Here is a 20,205-nt window from a genome sequence, read left to right as displayed (position 1 = left end):
CTTAAAGAGGGGGACCACCACCCCAGTCTGCCAATCCAGAGGCACTGTCCCTGATGTCCATGCGATGTTGCAGAGACGTGTCAACCAAGACAGCCCTACAACATCCAGAGCCTTGAGGAACTCTGGGCGTATCTCATCCACCCCTGGGTCCCTGCCACCAAGGAGTTTTTTGACCACCTTGGTGACCTCAGTCCCGGAGATGGGGGAGCCCACCTCTGAGTCCCCAGGCTCTGCTTCCTCATTGGAAGGCATGTTAGTGGGACTGAGGAGGTCTTCGAAGTACTCCCCCCACCGACCCACAACATCCCGAGTCGAGGTCAGCAGCGCACCATCCCCACCATATACAGTGTTGACACTGCACTGCTTCCCCCTCCTGAGACGCCGGATGGTGGACCAGAATCTCCTCGAAGCCGTCCGAAAGTCGTTCTTCATGGCCTCCCCGAACTCCTCTCATGCCCGAGTTTTTGCCTCAGCAACCACCAAAGCCACATTCCGCTTGGCCTGCCGATACCTATTAGCTGCCTCCAGAGTCCCACAGGACAAAAGGGACTGGTAGGATTCCTTCTTCAACTTGACAGCATCCCTCACCGCCGGTGTCCACCAACGGGTTTGGGGATTGCCGCCACGACAGGCACCGATCACCTTACGGCCACAGCTGCGGTCGGCCGCCCCAACAATAGAGGCACGGAACATGGCCCATTCGGACTCAATGTCCCCCACCTCCCTCGGGACATGGTCGAAGTTCTGCCGGAGGTGGGAGTTGAAGCTACTTCTGACAGGGGGCTCTGCCAGACGTTCCCAGCAGACCCTCACAACACGTTTGGGCCTACCAGGCCTGACCGGCATCCTCCCCCACCATCAAAGCCAACTCACCACCAGGTGGTGATCAGTTGACAGCTCCGCCCCTCTCTTCATCCGAGTGTCCAAGACATGTGGCCGCAAGTCCGACGACACGACCACAAAGTCAATCATCGAACTGAGGCCTAGGGTGTCCTGGTGCCAAGTGCACATATGAACACCCCTATGCTTGAACATGGTGTTCGTTATGGACAATCCGTGACGAGCACAGAAGTCGAATAACAAAACATCACTCGGGTTCAGATCAGGGGGGCCATTCCTCCCAATCACGCCCTTCCAGGTTTCACTGTCATTGCCCACGTGAGCATTGAAGTCTCCCAGCAGTACGAGGGAGTCCCCAGAAGGTATGCCCTCTAGCACCCCCTCCAGGGACTCCAAAAAGGGTGGGTACTCCGAACTGCTGTTCGGTGCATACGCACAAACAACAGTTCGGACTCGTCCCCCCACCCGAAGGCGAAGGGAGGCTACCCTCTCATCCACTGGGGTAAACCCCAATGTGTAGGCTCCAAGTCGGGGGGCAATAAGTATGCCCACACCCGCTCGGCGCCTCTCACCGGGGGCAACTCCAGAGTGGTACAGAATCCAGCCCCTCTCAAGGAGATTGGTTCCAGAGTCCAAGCTGTGTGTCGTGGTGAGCCCGACTATATCTAGCCGGAACTTCTCAACCTCGCGCACAAGCTCAGGCTCCTTCCCCTTCAGAGAGGTGACATTCCACATCCCAAGAGCCAGCTTCTGTAGCCGAGGATTGGACTGCCAAGGTCCCTGCCTTCGGCCACCACCCAACTCACACTGCACCCGACCTCCTTGGCCCTTCCCATAGGTGATGAGCCCATGGGAAGGGGGACCCACGTTGCCTCTTCGGGCTGTGCCCGGCCGAGCCCCATGGGTGCAAGTCCAGCCACCAGGCGCTCGCCATTGAGCCCCACCTCCAGGCCTGGCTCCAGAGGGGGGCCTCGGTGACCCGCGTCCGGGCAAGGGAAAACGCCGTCCAAAGTTTTTAGTCATCATAGGAGGTTGTTTTGAACCGCACTTTGTCTCATCCGTCACCTAGGACCAGTTTGCCTTGGGTGGCCCTACAAGGGGCATAAAGCCCCGGACAACAGAGCTCCTAGGATCATTGATTGTTTTACTCAATGAGCCTAATCAGGGCAGGTGTGAAGTGAAACTAACCTGGAGGATAGTTTGACAAAGCTCCTTGGATGAGCAGTGAAAGATATCTACCTAACAAGAAAGAAGTCCAGTTGCCATGACTCAACTACCAGATCATGAAAGGTGATATAAGAAGCTTATTTGTGTTGAATTTCACATTGTGAAAGTTTCTTTTAAGATTGAAACCTAAAGATTAAAGGGATGGGAAAGAAAGAGACTGACAAGCACAGTTTATATTGAGGATTGCAGAAATTTTTGTTAATTTTATAGCCCAATAAGTGTTGGTATCTACGAAATAATATTAACATGTTGGGGATATTGGAAGGAGCATTTCCTGGAAACAGAAGAATGTCACCAGCATATAAGGATAACTTATGGACTATTTTATGGACCAGGATGGGTAGAAAAAAGGTGTCCAATGCATGGAGAGCAACAGCAAGAGGCTCCAGCGAGGAGATAAATAGGAGCGGAAATAATGGACAACCCTGCCGAGCACATGCGTAATGGAGGTATTGCACGGTCAAAATGGACAGAGAACATTCCGAAACTGAAGCTGTAGCAGATGATAAAGTTGAACATGATGACACAGAAGAACTTTTGCTGGAAAAAGGAGCCGTGTCTGTTGTCTGGAGATACTTTGGATTTAAAAGGTCGGATGTGGACCATTATGTTCAAATGTGTGAATACTGTTTCTATACTACTGGATAATACTGCAAGCCAAGTTGTACTTTTTATTTTTTTCAATAATGTGTAATGTACCTGGGTTCTGTGTAACAGTGTGACGACATGTTAACTTTAATCTCGACATTTGCACTTTAATCTTAACGCTTATGACGAGAATAAAGTCGATTTTATTCTCGTAATTTGTTATTAAAGTAGAACATCGTAAACTAAACTTCATCTTAAAATGAATATTTAATAGATTTTCTCAAACCCCGTCATAAGTTATGTAGCACATTAAATGCTTTGTGTTAAGTGTTCCTGGAGCCATGTTAATCGCTACTGCTTCTTAAACTGACTTCCTCTTGCACTAAGAGGAGGCTCTGGCAGCACACAGAATACATTAATTTCATGATATCCCTTCTCCCTGACCATTTAGAATGCCAAGATAAATACTTGATATAATTTTCATGATGAAATGCATTAAAGCAGGTATTAAACATGCATGGTAGTGTGGCGTTAGTGCTGTCTGTCTGACGTACCGCGCACAGAGATTAACAACTGGGTCGGGGAACACTTAACACAAAGCATTTAATGTGCTACATTAACTTATGATGGGGTTTGAGAAAATCTAGTAAATTAAACATTGATTTTAGGATGAAGTTTAGTTTACGACATTCTACTTTAATTACAAAATAAACTATGAGAATAAAGTGGAAATGTCGAGAATAAAGTCAAAATATCGACTTTATTCTCGACATATAGTTGTTTTTTTTTCTTCACTGTGGCCCTAATACGCTTCCGTAGGGCTATACCACAAATATCTTTATAAATGCAAGTTGCAGTTTTATTATTTATGTATATAGCCTAGCTTGAAGCAAGGTCCATATTAATGCAGTTTGCCTTAATGATGGTTCAGTTGGAAAAGATGTCATCACCAAGTTGCACTTGTTTTATTTTAATTTGGTGAATACTATACTGTGTAATGCACCTGGGCTTGAAGTCTTGAAGTAATAGTATTATTACTGGAAGTTGCACTATTTATTTTATTATTAGTTTAAATATTATGCAGTCTAATAATGGTAAAGTTGTTTAAAAAGTCACTTTAACGTGTCAGTGGACAGAGATTGTGAACATTAACAGAAAGTGCAGTTGGTTTACAAACAATATTTACTCTTTATTCCTTTTTCTAAGACATGTGCAGTGCAGTACAACATTTGACAAGCACCTCTGGATATTTTACTGTCTAAATGCCTCTTTGGATGGTTGAAAATATGTTGTCAAAATTTTAGTTTAAATTGTTAGCAAAATTTGTTCAATAAAAAGGTTCTATATTTTGACTGCAACTGTCATGCAATGTGATTCCTTCTCTTCATTAGTGCCACCCCCTTGAAAACTATCACTTTATGGGGCCATGCAAACTTGTATTGATACTTGTGTGCACGTTAAAATGTTTTTTTGTACAATGTACAATTCTCATAACAGTGGAATAGGTTATTGTTAGCCAGTAATTGCAGTGGAAAATGTGGTTAACATCCACTCATGCATGGGGTTGAAAAAATACCGTCCAATACCGTGAAACCGGTAAAAAAAAAATACCGTGATATAGAATTTTGGTCATACCGCCCAGCACTACTGCCTAGTGCCCCTAAATACCGACAGGGACATGACAGATCTGAGTTCATTAAAACTGAACAAGCATATAGTGATTTAATCATGTTAATATACAGTAGTTTTAAATCCATTTAGCTCATAACTCTCCACAAAAACTTCCAATTCATCCTATCAAATGCCTTTTCTGCATCAAGTGAGAAGAGCGCTGTTGGGGCTGAGAGCGAAGGAGCCACACCTAAAATTTGCAAAAGCCTGGCACATGTTGTCAATTGCATAGAGAGATGCCACAAAGCTGGTCTGGTCAGAGTGAATCCGTTGTGGAATTACGAATTTGACCTGGAGAACCAAAACTTTAGCTGATAACTTAGCGTCTGAATTCATTAGTGACAACAGACGATATCTGGAATACAGTGTAGGACCTTTACCCTGCTTGAGGAAAGGGATATAATAATAGAAGTAGGGATGCTTCGATACCAGGGTTTTTAAGGCCAATACCGATCACAGATTTCCTGTTGCTTGATTGGCCAATTCCAATATTGTTTTTTTTTTTTTCTTTCTCTTTCTCTCTTTATTCCTTAAAAAAACTTATTACACTAAACTCCAGCATAACCAGATGCACAGATACCTTTTGTGTCCTATATTAGTGTATTGTTATGATTATAGACTTAGTCTTAGAATTATAGTCTTAACTGTTATTTTTTTATTAACAATATGAAATTCTGTTGGGTATTATTCAGTGACCATAGAAAAATGCTAAAATAAATAAAATTTCCTTAAAATGCATACTTTAATAAAATATTTATGCAAATAAGCATCCATACTACATATGGCTTAGATGAAAAGAAAATGCTTCTCATAATTATAAGCTGTTAGGTACATTACAGAAAAAATTAAACATATCTAAAACAAAGCTTTTTTTTAAATCTATATGTATATAAAATGTGTGTGTTTGTGTGTGTGTGTGTATGTATGTATGTGTGTATATATATATATATATATATAATGTGGACAGTGAAGCCTTAGTCCCCTTCAATGTAGGCACCTTGGGACCTCACAGTTTTCCCAACATCTCATCCACTTTTCAGGACACTATGCAACACCCTTTGATGGAATCACCATCAGCTGCCTTGTTGTATTTTCCTAAATCTAATCAACTATCTGAAATCTCACCCCTTTTTAAAGGTGATTTTAGTTTTGGGAAAAGCCAGAAGTCCAGATCATGGAACCCTTTTCAATAGATCCTTAGCCATTTTTGAAGCGTTTGTTCCAGCAGACCCCCGTGACCCTGTGTTTGGATTCAGCGTGTTGGAAAATGGATTGATGGATGAATGTTCCACACTTTTATTTGTGCTACACTCATTGCATTGTCCCTAAAAGCCTTCTGAATCATCCGAATATTTTCTACGGATGAATGTTCAAGCTTAACATAAAATTTGATGCAAATTCGTTGCTCTACTCGCTTAGCTGTTTTGAATGCGGCAGCAACAGTACACATGCTTATTTAATGGCATCTAGCGCCCCCACTGACTAATCCAGTGAAGTTGTCATTGTTCATGCATGTGCATTCCAATCCACTCTCCTTGGCATTCAAGTTGCGTCAATGCCATGCAAGCTGTTTTTCTTAGATTAACAATGGCTGGACTTTTTCTGGACAGACATTGTATGTCTATATGTATGTATTATTTTATTTATTTTATTTATTTTATTTATTGTGGCAGACGGCCGAGGTCCGTGCCCGGCTGGGACGCCCCTTCACTGTATATTCAGGGGGAGCAGCCCTAGACAGTGCAATACCTCCTCCTGGACGCTAGATGGCCGCCCCCCTGAATTGGAGTGATGCCTCGGTTTCCCACAGGGCTCCATGGGAATTGGAGTTGGGTGCAGCCCTGTTGGGGTGCTGCAGCTGGGACTGCTGAGCCCGTATGGGCAGCGTATTCGCCACACCAAGAAGTGCAGCCAGAACTCGGCAATCAACCACCTGGAGCACCACTCAATGGCCAGAGTCGGGAGGAGAAGGATGAAGCTTAGAGGAGGAGTGGTGGAGCCAAAGAAGAGTGTTTTGGGTGCTTTGTACCGGGGACTGTGTTGTGCCTGTGGGGATCACGGGGGAGACATGCCTCACAGGTGAAGAAAAATAAAAATTCTTGTTTTTTATAAGTGCCTCCGGTGTGAGTCTGTGTCATGTCAGGTGCCTGTATAGCACCTTTTACAGTATGTATGCATGTATTTGTGAGAGTGTGTGTATGTATATATAGTTCACTTTTTTCACATAGATTTCACTTTTTCACTTTTCTGAGTCTCAATGACCTGAATTATGTGGGTGGATACATATATACATATATATATATATATCTATATCTCATATATACATCTCATTTATATCTATATATAGATATCCATTGTGGAGTCTGGCCCGGACACAGACGGGCAGACACCGAAGATTCAACAACCAACACACGTTTATTCATTCTTCTATATACAAAGTATCACACACAACCCAGTGCCCCTACACCAATCACCCTTCAGTGCTGGCCTCTCAAAATCCACTCCTGTCTGAGCTCCGTCCTCTTCCACCCGACTCCAGCCATCGAATAGAGGGAGGCGGCTGATTTTATCCTCACCCGGACGTGCTACAGGTGCCTCCCAATGAGCTTCTGCCGGCATTCCCTGGTGTGGCGGAAGTGCCGGCTGTGCACCCGGAAGCACTCCAGGTGTCCCTGATCTTCGTCCCCCCAGTACTTCCGGGTGTGGCGAAAGTGCTGAGGGCCAGGGCTCTCCAGGCATTTGGGTGCCCCCTGGCGGTGACCACAGTCTCCTATAGGTTTGAGCTTCCATGCTTGTTTCCCATGGTCCCCATAGCCACCAGGGAGGTCGCCCCCTCGTGGTCCAGAGGAGGTGTAATCCCTTCTTTGGTCCTTCCGGGCGTCCCGGCTGGGTACCGCCCCCAGCTGCTCACCACACCATGAATATCGGAAACACATCCACCTCCTATATGCAAAAGTTGCTTCTTAAAATGAAATTGGCATATGCACTCTGGTGTAGTCCATCACCACTATAGGCATATTTACAAAAAGTCTCTGTAGAAGTCAAACCAGCAGTTGTAATCTGCATTACTGTGCATGATTAGCACTGTTCTTTACTGCTTTAGGAATTTTGGTTGGGATCCCTGGCTGGGTCATTGTGAGCAATTTGCATGTACTCATTATGTCTGCGTAAGTTTTCTCTGGGCAATTTGGCTTCCTCCATGTCCCAAGGAACATTTTAGAGTAATTGGAATTTCAAATTCACCTTTTTCCCATTTAGGTAAAAAACTGAAATTTGGCAACGTATGATAATACATCTTGGACAGTAAGTATCCACTAAGAAAAGACATTTTAATATCCGTATTTAGGGGTAAAATCCCCCTACAGTAGAAATACTAAATACCCCAAAATCTCAAAAATGCCTTAATAGATTTTATTGAACTTTGGTGATGTTATGTGTTCACTTACTGTACATGATTTATGCTGCGCTGAGAGTGTGCTTCACGAAAATGAAGAACAGAGCAGAAGAGATTGACAGGCTGCACAAATAGCACCACTAACCAATAGGGTGGATAGATGACTGAAAACAGGGTGGTGTCATGGACAGGAATAAAGAGACGTGATCATGTTCTGACATTGGAAGAAGCCCAAGGAAGATGGAAAGCTCAGTGGTTAGCAAGCAGTTTTTGCTGTTGCCTACTGGCACATGTGTACATCTTAGTTATCCATTCCATTCTGCTCAGTCAACCTCCAGCCCCTGGTCGCTGAAAACCGATCATCCCCGAATTGCTGCTCTTGAATTGTGGTGCTGCAAACTCCAAGTAAGAAACACTGGTCTTTGATAGTGGCACTTCAATTTCTAATAGGGAAGACACAGAAATTATGTTGCGCTGCTCAAAGCTACTGCTCTGCACTTCTTGCTCTTCACAGTAGTACATTAGTGCTGGTACACTATGTGTTAACACTGATGTATATTAACATCAAGCACTCCTTTTTATATATATTCTGTAGGCTTTAAAAGGGGTTATATACAGCTAACAAGAAGTGCAAGAAGAAATGCTGTACTTGAGTGAGTGGCATAAACAAATGAAAATCACTAACATCTAATAATAATATATACTCATATTTTTCGTTATTCCTACTGATTACCCATTTCAGTTAAAAAGAATACATTTTTCTTGATCACTGCAAAACTCAGTTTTAATCAACAAAAACAATAGCATGTTCAAGAATAGGCAGCTAATGTGACCGATTATTAATAAACATTATTATTATAGGCAATTTACAGGATTTGAGATACAATTGGCTACATTTATTTTTTTTTCCACTTGGAGCACAGTCATGTGAAATGACTTGCTCGTGGCCACACAGTGTCAGTAGTAGGATTTGAACCCAGTCCTAGGTCAAAATCCTTAAAAACAAAAAAAAACGAAGTATACAGAAAAGCACTTAATTAGTTACTCAGTACTTTTCATACACAATTTCCATTTTCTGGGCATTTTTACATTCAGCTTTTTCTCAACCCAGACTAGTCTTCGAGGTCCTGCCTTATGGTTATCAATCTGGAACTTTCTGCCATCTGCACACAGGTTCTATGAAGCTCAGCCAGAGTGACCATCTGGTTTTTGGCCACCTCTCCTACCATGGCCTTTCACCTCTGATTGCTTAGTTTGGCTAGATTTAGGAAGAGTTGTGGCTATTCCTAACTTCTCTTAATGAAGTATGGAGTCCACAATTCTCCTGGGAACCTTCAATGATGCAGACATTTTTTGTAGTATGATTATTTGATAGACAAATATGTGTATTTCCCAATCATCTCTAATTAATTGAATTGACCTCAGGTGAACTCTGGTGTTGAAACATCTCCTTGGTGATCAATAGAACGGGAAGCATTTAAGACAGATTTCAAGTACAACTGCAAAAGGTCTGAGTACTTGTGTCAATGTGATATTTCAGTTTTTGATGCTTAGTAAATTTCCAAACATTTATTAAATTCTGTTTTGCTTTGTCATTCTTGATATTGAGTGTAGCTTGATGAAGGAAAAAATGAATTTAAACAATTTTAGCACAAAATGTGAAATGTTAAAGGGGTCTGGACACTTTCTGAATGCACCGTATATATAAACACTCTGTGTTTCATGTTATCTTGTCTTCCAGCTTGCTTTTGTACTCCTACATGATTATAGCTTTGCTTGTTGCCCTGTGTGCCAGAACATCACTAAACTGAATTATTGAGCAGTGACTATGGACCCCATTGTTGTAAAGCACTGAACACCCAGTGATCATTATTTATTAATGTGCTAGCAGACAGTGTATACTTATGGCAGACCCACTAAGTCTTACACGTTCAAACGGCAGTTGATTTGTGACCTTCGTATATTGTTAGCTTGCTGTGTTTTTTTCTGCTGGTTTTCCATCATTTTAATTTAATTTCATGCCTTTTCTACAGAGGACCTTCACAATTGGTTTTACAAAATAATCAGTGGGAGAATGGATTATAAATCAAGTAATGTGCTATAATGGTTTATTTTACTTTGTGACCTGTAACTTAATTGTAAGGAGACAAAATGGGAAGTCCATGAAATGCTGAGAAACCTTTTAGTATAGGTTGAAAGGAAAAAGTTGATTGTTTAATCAGATTTCTAGGTTGGATGAGTTCTTGAATTCCTTGTAAAGTCTAATTCTTGTTTTTTTTCCTTTTTTCTGATTGGTAGGTTCCCTTCCTCTCCCTCTCCATTTTTGCTGCTCCTTTGACAATATGGCCCGTCGGTCTCAAAGCTCCTCACAAGGGGACAACCCTATGGATCCCAACTATCTGGAACCACACTATCGTGAAGAGTATCGACTGGCCATCGATGTGCTGACTGAGGGCAACTTAGAGACATTTTATGAATTTTTGCAGGGCCATGCTATTGTCAACTTCTTGGCCCAGCCTGAGATTGTTCACATCCAGAAGACACTACAGGTGCCAAAGATAACAATCCAGCAAGAGCCTTCATATGCAGAAGGAGTTTATACTGACCATGATAGTTCATCAGGGACTTACTGGCCCATGGAGTCTGATGTTGAAGTCCCGGGACTCGACCTGGGCTGGCCGCACGTGGTGGGATTCACAGGACCCACTGAAGTAACGACCCTCGTCAACCCATCAGATCCAGACATGCCTTCGATCAAGGAGCAGGCTCGGCGACTTATTAAAAATGCTAGACAGGTAAGGATTACATGTTACTGTTTCATATTCTGAGCTCAACTCCCTTTCTGACTAGCACTTCACCCAAGTAGTGATCCACTTTTGTCAACCAGGTTTGTAACTGTGAAAGTAGTAGACCTGAAAGTGCTCTCACCTTCTTAAAGATATAAGCAGAATGCATGTTTCAGCACTATTCAAGAACTGTCTGCAGTCCATTCTCAGTTATTTATAGTAATGCATACAAAAGGGAAACCAAAAATTCCTTTAATTGTTAAAAAAAAGATAACTGCTTTATTTTAAAACTTACAGCAGTTCCCTTTTAGTCATCTTCAAAATACTCTTCTTGAGATGCAATGCACTGGTACCAGTGCTTCTTCCATTTCTACAAGTATTTCCTACACTCATCTTTTTTTTTTACCATGTCTAGAGTCTCCTGTGGTTTTTTTTTTTCCTGGCTATGTTCCATATGAGCAAGTCTTATTCAATTCAATCTCAATTTTAATTTTGGGAACAAGAAGAAGCAACAGTGAGTAAAATCTGGTGAATTTTTGGTGAAGCAACAACCACAATGTTTTAGGTCAACTTATGGTGCGTGCAGGTGAATTGTCATGGTACAAAATTCAGTTTTACGTGCCCCACTTCTCCAGATGTCTTCCTGATGCTTTCCCATAGACGCCTCTGCAGTTCAATGCAATGTTGCTGATTAGCGGTTTGTTCACAGGGAACAAACTCTTTGTGAACATGTCCTTCAGTATCGAAAAACATGTTGAGGAGTTTGTTCTCTGTGCATTTCTGTTGTACTTTGTTAGCTTCACTGACACTTCCAGCAGCCATGGGTAGACAATAATGGAAGTGTCCACAAAGATCAATATTCTAAGGCAAATGCTGAGGTGATCACCTTATTCTTTCTCCTGGCTAAAATAATGTATCCAATATGTCAGAAATTGATAAATGTATATTGTTGAGCCGAATGTACAGTGCCAAGATTAGCAGCACTGGAACAGTAGGGCTACATGTTAAAAGCAACATAATAAGTAAGTAGTTCCATTACTTTTTAAAGTAACGAATAACCCATCACAATACGTATTCTGTTACAGTAAAGGTACCTGCATTATTATCCCAGCAACAAAAGAGGAGTGTCAAGAAGCAGGGCTCAATCGCACAAGCCAAACAGTGTGCTGAATGTAATCCTGTAACAGAAGCATATAAATAATGTTTCAGTTTAGATTTAAACCAGTTATTTGCTATGAAACAGTGTGATCATATAGCACAGTGACAGGTGTTACTGCAAATCATTAGTGGCTCCAGAGCGGAATGTAAAAAGGGGATAAATGTATTTTACTTAACAGTACATGAAGGGCTAAATCTAGTATACAGTGATCCCTCGCTATATCGCGCTTCGCCTTTCGCGGCTTCACTCTATCGCGGATTTTATATGTAAGCATATTTAAATATATATAGCAGATTTTTTGCTGGTTCGCGGATTTCTGAGGACAATGGGTCTTTTAATTTCTGGTACATGCTTCCTCAGTTGGTTTGCCCAGTTGATTTCATACAAGGGACGCTATTGGCAGATGGCTGAGAAGCTACCCAACTTACTTTTCTTCTCTCTCTTGCGCTGACTTTCTCTGATCCTGACGTAGCGGGTGTGAGCAGGGGGGCTGTACGCACACCTAGACGATACGGATGCTCGTCTAAAAATGCTGAAAGATTATCTTCACGTTGCTACCTTCTGTGTGCAGCTGCTTCCTGAAGCGCCATGCTGCACGGTGCTTCGCATACTTAAAAGCTCAAAGGGCACGTATTGATTTTTCAGTTTGTTTTTCTCTGTCTCTCTCTCTCCCTCTCCCTCTCCCTCCCTGCTCCTGATGGAGGGGGTGTGAGCTGCCGCCTTCAACAGCTTTGTACCGGCGGTGCTTCGCATACTTAAAAACAAACAGCCCTATTGATTTGTTTGCTTTCCTCTCTGTTTCCTTTGAAGAGGAAGATATGTTTGCATTCTTTTAATTGTGAGACAGAACTGTCATCTCTGTCTTGTCATGGAGCACAGTTTAAACTTTTGAAAAAGAGACAAATGTTTGTTTGCAGTGTTTGAATAACGTTCCTGTCTCTCTACAACCTCCTGTGTTTCTGCGCAAATCTGTGACCCAAGCATGACAATATAAAAATAACCATATAAACATATGGTTTCTACTTCGTGGATTTTCTTATTTCGCGGGTGGCTCTGGAACGCAACCCCCGCGATGGAGGAGGTATTACTGTATAATAAAACACTAGTGTGTCCAGTCCCTTGAAGCAATCTGATTGGTCAGTTTGGCGACGAAAAGGAAAGTGCAAGTATAAGATGCATGAGGAGGAGTAAAGAAGCATGCTGTGAGATTCTCCTTCAGAGACTGAATGTATATAACTGGACAGGAGTTGAAAAAGGTATCTCAAAAATAATAATGTAGTATAAGAAAAGCAGGATTTACAGGAACACGCTCAAGAAAGATTGCGCCGGTTAAGAGAGATTCAGACACATGCAAGTACAGAGCAAAAAGGCTGAAAGTACACATAGGATTAGAGAGAGCAAATATTTTTTAATCTATTACCTGTCTTTGACTGGTACCCTGGCTAGATTATTTATAAAACACAACAAAATTGGTCTCATTTGGCTGTGTTTCTTGTTAGTTTCATGAAGGTTCATATATAGGCTTAGGATTTAAAAACAAATGCTGGCCAGTCAAATGTGCAGGTTTTTATACAAAAGAATTATTATCTATATGTAATATTTAGTTGCCTTTTGTGTAAGTAATGAGTAATTTAAATAACTTTTAAAAGTAATGTTCCACACATGGTTTGAGAGACACGGGCTCAGTGCTTGCTTTTAGGTTCCTTGTGGCCAATGTGTATGTTTGAATCTTTTATTGCACAGTTTAATGACATTTGAGCATTTTGCCAAAGAAGAAATGCATAGTTGGACACATTCATGTAAATACAGAATTTTAAGAAACCAGGTTTCTGCCTTAACCTGGATATTCAACTTATCCCAGTTTTGTGTGTGCATGTAAACATACTCATTGCCTCTTGAGAATATGCCATGGTAGCTTGGAAAAAAAGAAGCAACCAGATTACATGCACAATAGTAGAATAATTGGCAGAAATATGTACTCAAGGAACTCTGTAGGATGCCACTGAAGGACTGTTTAACCAGACTGCAGGCATATGATTCCAGTGGCATATTCAATAACTACATCCTATTATGATGCCATTGACTGATTCCAGGAATTTTTGGGTCCTTCCTCATATAATGCGTAGTCCTCTCTCTCTATGTAGTTTTCCTGTTTAACAATGCATTGATTCTGCTCAAGTCTGCTAAAATCCCACTGTGTTATGATCAGTAGTTTTTATTAATTTTTGGGGGTTCCCCTGAACTGTTCTTAGGAAAGTATTTGTCTGTTTAGGGGTATTGAAACACTAGGACCGTCAAAAGAGTATTTAAGACATTAGGAGAAAGAAAAAAATGTATACGATGTCGCAATTCCGTCTTGTTTCATAAATGAGTTCTAGTTGGTTGCTAGTTCCTGCTGAGACTCACCTATGGTTGCTGGAGGTGTGGTCGCAGAGTTTCTCATGTCATTAATGCGACAGGTTAAAAAACTCTGCACTGGTGGGCGTATATTCAAGCATACTTTGAAAAAGTCTTTCACTGTTTCATGCCAAACTATAGGTCTTCAGCAGTTTTCCACCAGTTCTTCCATTTATTTTATGAAGTGCTTTAACCAATGAAAAAAGTTCAGTTTTGTAACTTTAAAAAACATGCAGATTATTTTTTGGCTGCAAATTACAATGGAAACCTTTTGATGTTCAGTTAAAAGAAAGTAAAAACTGCAAAAATGTATTCATCCACTAATTTTGTGAAGCTGCTTGAAGCCAAATCTACCAGCTCCAGAGTCAGTGCACAAAATATCCTTAGTTGAGATGACAACAACAACATTTATTTATATAGCACATTTTCTTACAAATAATGTAGCTCAAAGTGCTTTACATGATGAAGAAAAGAGAATGGAAAAAAAAGACAGTAAGAATTAAAATAAGACCACAATAATTAACATAGAATGAGTAAGGTCCGATGGCCAGGGAGGACAGAAAAAACAAAAAAAACTCCAGACGGCTGTAGAAAAAAAATAAAATCTGCAGGGGTTCCAGACCATGAGACCTCCCAGTCCCCTCTGTGCATTCTACCTAACATAAATGAACAGTCCTCTTTGTATTTAGGGTTCTCATGGAAGGACTTGATGATGATGGTCATGTAGACTTCTGGCTTTTAATCCATCAGTGTAGGAACATTATGGTGCTTTGATTAGGTGGTGGTGGCGCAGGTCGCCACCACAAAAAACTGGGAATGAAACAGAGGAGAGTTGGGGTTAGTACGGATTCTAGAGCCACCATGAATAGTTATGGTAATTAATTGAATATACAGAGCATCAGGATTAAACTGAAATGAAGTTATGATAAAGCCATGTTAAAGTAATGTGTTTTTAGCAGTTTTTAAAGTGCTCCAGTGTATTAGCCTGGCGAATTCCTATTGGCAGGCTGTTCCAGATTTTAGGTGCATAACAGCATAAGGCCGCCTCACCACTTCTTTAAGTTTAGCTCTTGGAATTCTAAGCAGACACTCATTTGAGGATCTAAGGTTACGATTTGGAATATAAGGTGTCAGACATTCAGATATATAAGATGGAGCGAGATTATTTAAGGCTAAATCTAATGTATGACCTGCTTTATGTGTAGGCTGATTCACGAGCAATCTCAAATCAAAAAGAGTCCAGGAGGTTCATGAATTCTTTTACTTTTGGGTCACACTGATTATCAATATGAAAGTTAAAGTTGCCGACTATTAGGAGTGTGTCATAGTTCATAATTATAATTGACACCAAGTCTGAGAATTCCTCAAAGAAAGACTCTTTAAATTTAGGAGGTCTATACACGGATAATACTAGAAAATGAGAATCTCCATGAATAACAACGGCAAGATACTCAAAGGACTTGAATTTACCAAAACTGACATCTTTACACTTTAACCGGCACGAGTAAATGTTTGCTAAACCTCCGCCCTTCTTTCCCTGGCGATCCGCACGAGTAAAACTGTAATTCGGAATCGCAGATTCAATTAAAACGGTTGCACCATCTGAGCTAAGCCTCGTTTCACTTTCAATTTTTCTATCACTAATAAGATCGTTGATGAAAAACGTCTTGTTGGTTAATGCTCTAACATTTAATAGTCCATTACAGAGCACAGTCACACATCCTAGGTTAATACAAGAAGATAGGTCAACATAATCTTCACAGTTCTGGGGATGTGGAAGGAAACTGGAATAGCAACAGAAAATAGACTTCGATTCTCCACAAGGACAGCACCTAGGCCACAAGTGAATCAAAATTTCACTGTAATAGTGTTATATAGAAAAACGGTAGTACATGTTGTTGTATTCAGAAATCGTCTCTAATTTTTTGTTCCTTGCATTCTAAGCCTTTTCAGTTGGCCAGTACTCCTTCATCCCACTGTAGTTCCTAAGCCTTCAGACTAATATTGTCTTTGTTTTTTACCTTATGATTGTTTGGGTACCACCATGGCTATTGCTCTGGCTCAATTTTATTTTTGTTTACTTAGTATTTTGGTTATTGTTTTAATGTAAGAGGGAGTAAGAGGTACAAGGTAAAGGGTTGGGGACCAACCAGTACTCTGTTTAATGCAGCAACATAAACTAAAAGACAAGTCCTGAAAATGTTGGGAATGATCGCGAATGTCCTTCTGCTATGATGCCATGTTCTTTAGGCATTTTTCTCCCTTTTAAATTTGTATAGCGCCATGCTATTCAGAATGTGGTCTGGGAATGAAAGCCGACTTCCGGCAGCTTTGGATTTTAAGTAGCCAGTGGAGCAGAAGAGGCAGAAACTTCAGAGCCGGGGTGAGGTGCTGTCAGTGAGCTTCATCATCTGAGCTCTGGGGCAAAGAATGAGGCTGTTAGTGACCGTAGATGGCTAGGCACCATGTTGAGACTCCTTATCTTATCAGAGATGCCTGGATGCTCCCTACTCATGCATGTGCAACTTGCTAGCAGGCATCAACCACAGCAGCAACTGTGGTCATTGTTGCTGTTGTGAAAAGATTGGAGATAAATGCCATCAACTCGGGGAGGGAGAGGCAAGTTTGTTGTACCACGTGAACGTCACTGACAGAATAACACTGAATAACTAAAAAAAAAAAAAAAAAAAAAAGCGCTAACTTTTACAAGTAGCCAACATTTACACTGGGTGCTACAGACTCAAATCAAATGTATGTTTTTATTATAGTAATAATAATAGTAGCTCACTACTCAAAACGTGGTGTGTCAGGACTCAAATCCAGAACTTTTTGGTTATAAGGCAGCAGTTGTTACCTCTGCACCATCCAAGAATACATATCAACTTTCTTTCGATTGAGCTTGGGGTTTTAACTCCTTGACAGCAACATGTAAATAGATTTTTTTTTTTTACTTTGGTTATATTCTTGAATAAAAGCACAAATGTTAATTTGATATTTAGACTAAAGTCTTCACACATTATACACTTCACGTCTTTATTAGTATAACATGGAAAAAGTTTCTGTTTTAGGTATGTATTCAGCATTTTTTGCCTCGCATTTGATGTCATCCTACACTTACACAGATTTTTGTAGACATGGAACACACATGAAATGTATGTCTTTCTATTATAAAAGAAAATCTTGTGACGAGACATGATCTTCTGAAAGACAGAGAGACACGTCAGAGAGGTAGAGACACTTTCACTTCCCGCAACACGGTCAAGTCACGTCATTCTGACATCCATGGCAAGGCACGACCTACTTACAACCATTTTCAAACAAGATCATGGTCATCTAAAAAGCGAAGAAGAAAGAGCAGCTCTAAAAAAATTGATAAGTTAAAGATGACACTCAACATGGTCAAGTCACATCATACTGACATCTGTTGGAAGCATGTTCCCATGAGACAGTGACCTAGGCAAGGAAAATAATAATCAGGCTGGAACAAGTGGAATTGAAAACCGTGCCGGTCCAAACGGGGTCAAAAATAAACGACAAATAGTAAAAGACACAGTAGAACTTCATAAAGATGTTCAAACACGTTGGCGCCATACACATGCAGAGCAGGTTACAGATTATGAAAGCAGTGGAATTCGAAAGGCTCCAAAAAACCGTGGCACGCTACACACGGAGAGCAACATAAAAAATATGACAGCACTACAATTCAAAGGTGTCACAAAACAGAGTACAGTTCGCATTCGCACAAACAAACGGAAATTATTACTAGGTGAAATAACGGAACAGCAGAATGAGATTGAATATATGCACATAGATGATATGTCAGAAGTATGTAGATACTGTAAGGCTTTAAAGTTTAAGTCGGAGACTTGTGCATCGTCTAATTCATGTTGCCATCAGGGAAAAGTACCATAAGATATAAGTATCTGTATTCCTGCAACAATTACAGCTACGACAAGTTTAATTTAGAAAAACCCACAATTTGGTCAGGTGTATATGATCACAGAGAAGCGATGCAACATAGAATCGAAAGAGTTAAACGATCCGTTGTTCTGGAACTTATACAGATAATAATGGATACAAATCCATACGTCTAAAAGTATCGCACTTTACATGAAAGTTATCAGCAAAACGTGGACAAAGAAATTTTCTTGGTTTTCTATATGAATCCGAAAGATCACAGTTGCGTTTATAATAAGCCCACATGTGACGAATTGTCAGCGATAATACTTTCGAAAGACGGAGATATCAAAGACAGAGTAGATATTCGTGTATATCCAAAGGCAAAGCATGATTCTTCATGTATGTCAAATACATCACCACATGCTGACCCTTTACTCTTTCCTTTGCTTTTCTCAGATGGCGAAACAGAATGGTCATACAATATGAAACAAGCACATTCAGAAAAACGAATAACACCCACACACTATTTCGGGTCAAGATTAGCGATACGTTCCCATGTATGTAACCCACTTCTATCATCTCGACGTCTGTCGCAACATTACATTATTAATGCATATATATAAAAGTTGCATCTAATTATCTCTTCATTAAATCAAATCAAGCTAAACTTGAAACAGAACATGTGCAAGGTCTCATTGATCACATTCAAAATTCAAATATCAATAGTTCAGACAAATTCAAAATAGGTAAATCAGTAATGTTACCAACATCAAATCAAGGTAGTCCAAGAGCATTGTATCAGTTATATCATGATGCAATGGCAATATCCAGAATTATCGATCGGCCAGATTTCTTTATTACAATGGGGTACAATCTACAGTGGCCAGAAAACCGCAGCTTCTTGACAACAATGCATAGATTGTTTTATCAGAAATTCTTATTTTTATTGATTGAGCTCGAAATGGTGTTCGGGCAAAAAGGAGATCTTGATTGCCATTTGTATTAAAACTCCCGTCAGAATAGTTTTTGCAATGACAATTAACAAATCACAAGGACAAACATTTAACAGTCGGTTTTTTATGAGGTTTTAAAATAAAAAGTGAACATAATGCATATGTAACAATTCCCATGGGAAAAAAAAAAACACTTTTAATTGTATTTCCACAGGAACAAACCTGGGGGTTGGCGAGCAAAGCGAGCAGGGGGCAAAGCCCCATAATAATCCAAGTAACGATATATTATTTACCCTATACAACTCCAGGCACCTCACACCACTATAAAGAGACTTGAGCTGGGAGACGTTTTCGACCGACTTCAGCACCGCCTTGGGGGTATGGGTTGGAGGGAATGGGATAGCAGGCTGTTTGCTTCTTGTGCTGATCGACACCTTTGTAAAACAAAACACGCTGATGAGGAGAGGTACAAAGAAATTTAAGGTGGCCCAGGATTACAAGTTTTTAATAGGCTTCAGGGATTCTAGTGTTAGGATTTTGTCCGGATTTGTTCGCTTTTGGTTTACCTTTGGTCCAAGCCTGTTTTGTTTTTCCTGCCCTGATTTTTCTGATCTTTTTTTGACTAATACGTTCTTGGATTATACAGAATGTCTTTAGTTTTTTTTTTTTTTTTTTTTTTTTTTTTTTTTTTGATTTGATGTTTTGCAATGTTTCCCTTTTCAATTTGTGACCATGTGGCTGTGCAGGTGGAAACTTGTCTTTTGAGTATGGGTCAGTATGTCTATTGTTAGACCAAAGACTTGAATTAAGGGCAGGTCTGGCCTTTTGTGAAGCTTTTACAAGGCCTTCTCCCGTTTTTGTGCTTTAATGTAGCAGGATTACACAATTACATTGTTTGATTTCACCAGCTCCAGCTTGCTTCACACTTGTTTGCTCTTTCATACACTCTTTTTCTCTACAAATGTGGCGTTTGACATTTTCTTAAGGTTCTAACTTTGATTTCCTGCCATCACCTGCTAGAATTTCAAGGATCATTCCAATCTTAAACCTTGCCACCAGCTGATATTGCTTCTACTTCTGAGTCTCTGCTCTCCAATTAAACTAGAAACGTAGGTAGAAGGTGCTAGAGGCAAAGGAGGGACAGAGGAGTGAGTTCCTTGATTTAATATCGGCTAAAACAAATTATATGCCGAATACATTGTTACTACACCAATTACATGATGGGCCAATTAAGGAGATGAGAGGTGTGGCCAAAGCATTTACCAGCAGGGTGTCATGGAAATAGGTGTG

The 20,205-nt window shown here is 40.7% G+C and overlaps 1 protein-coding gene across 1 annotated transcript in view; it reads left to right on the top strand.

Annotated features, from left to right (window-relative positions):
* fam83hb (family with sequence similarity 83 member Hb) overlaps window positions 1-20,205 on the top strand; it is a 117,770-nt gene that overhangs the window by 61,635 nt on the left and 35,930 nt on the right. The window contains exon 2 of the mRNA XM_051935940.1: window positions 10,019-10,515. Coding sequence (XP_051791900.1) covers window positions 10,063-10,515 — 453 coding nt within the window. The 5' untranslated portion in view covers window positions 10,019-10,062. The remainder of the gene's footprint in view (window positions 1-10,018; window positions 10,516-20,205) is intronic.

Source organism: Erpetoichthys calabaricus, chromosome 13 (genome assembly GCF_900747795.2).
Source record: "Erpetoichthys calabaricus chromosome 13, fErpCal1.3, whole genome shotgun sequence".
Taxonomy (NCBI): domain Eukaryota; kingdom Metazoa; phylum Chordata; class Cladistia; order Polypteriformes; family Polypteridae; genus Erpetoichthys; species Erpetoichthys calabaricus.
This window is presented reverse-complemented; position numbering and strand designations above follow the sequence as displayed.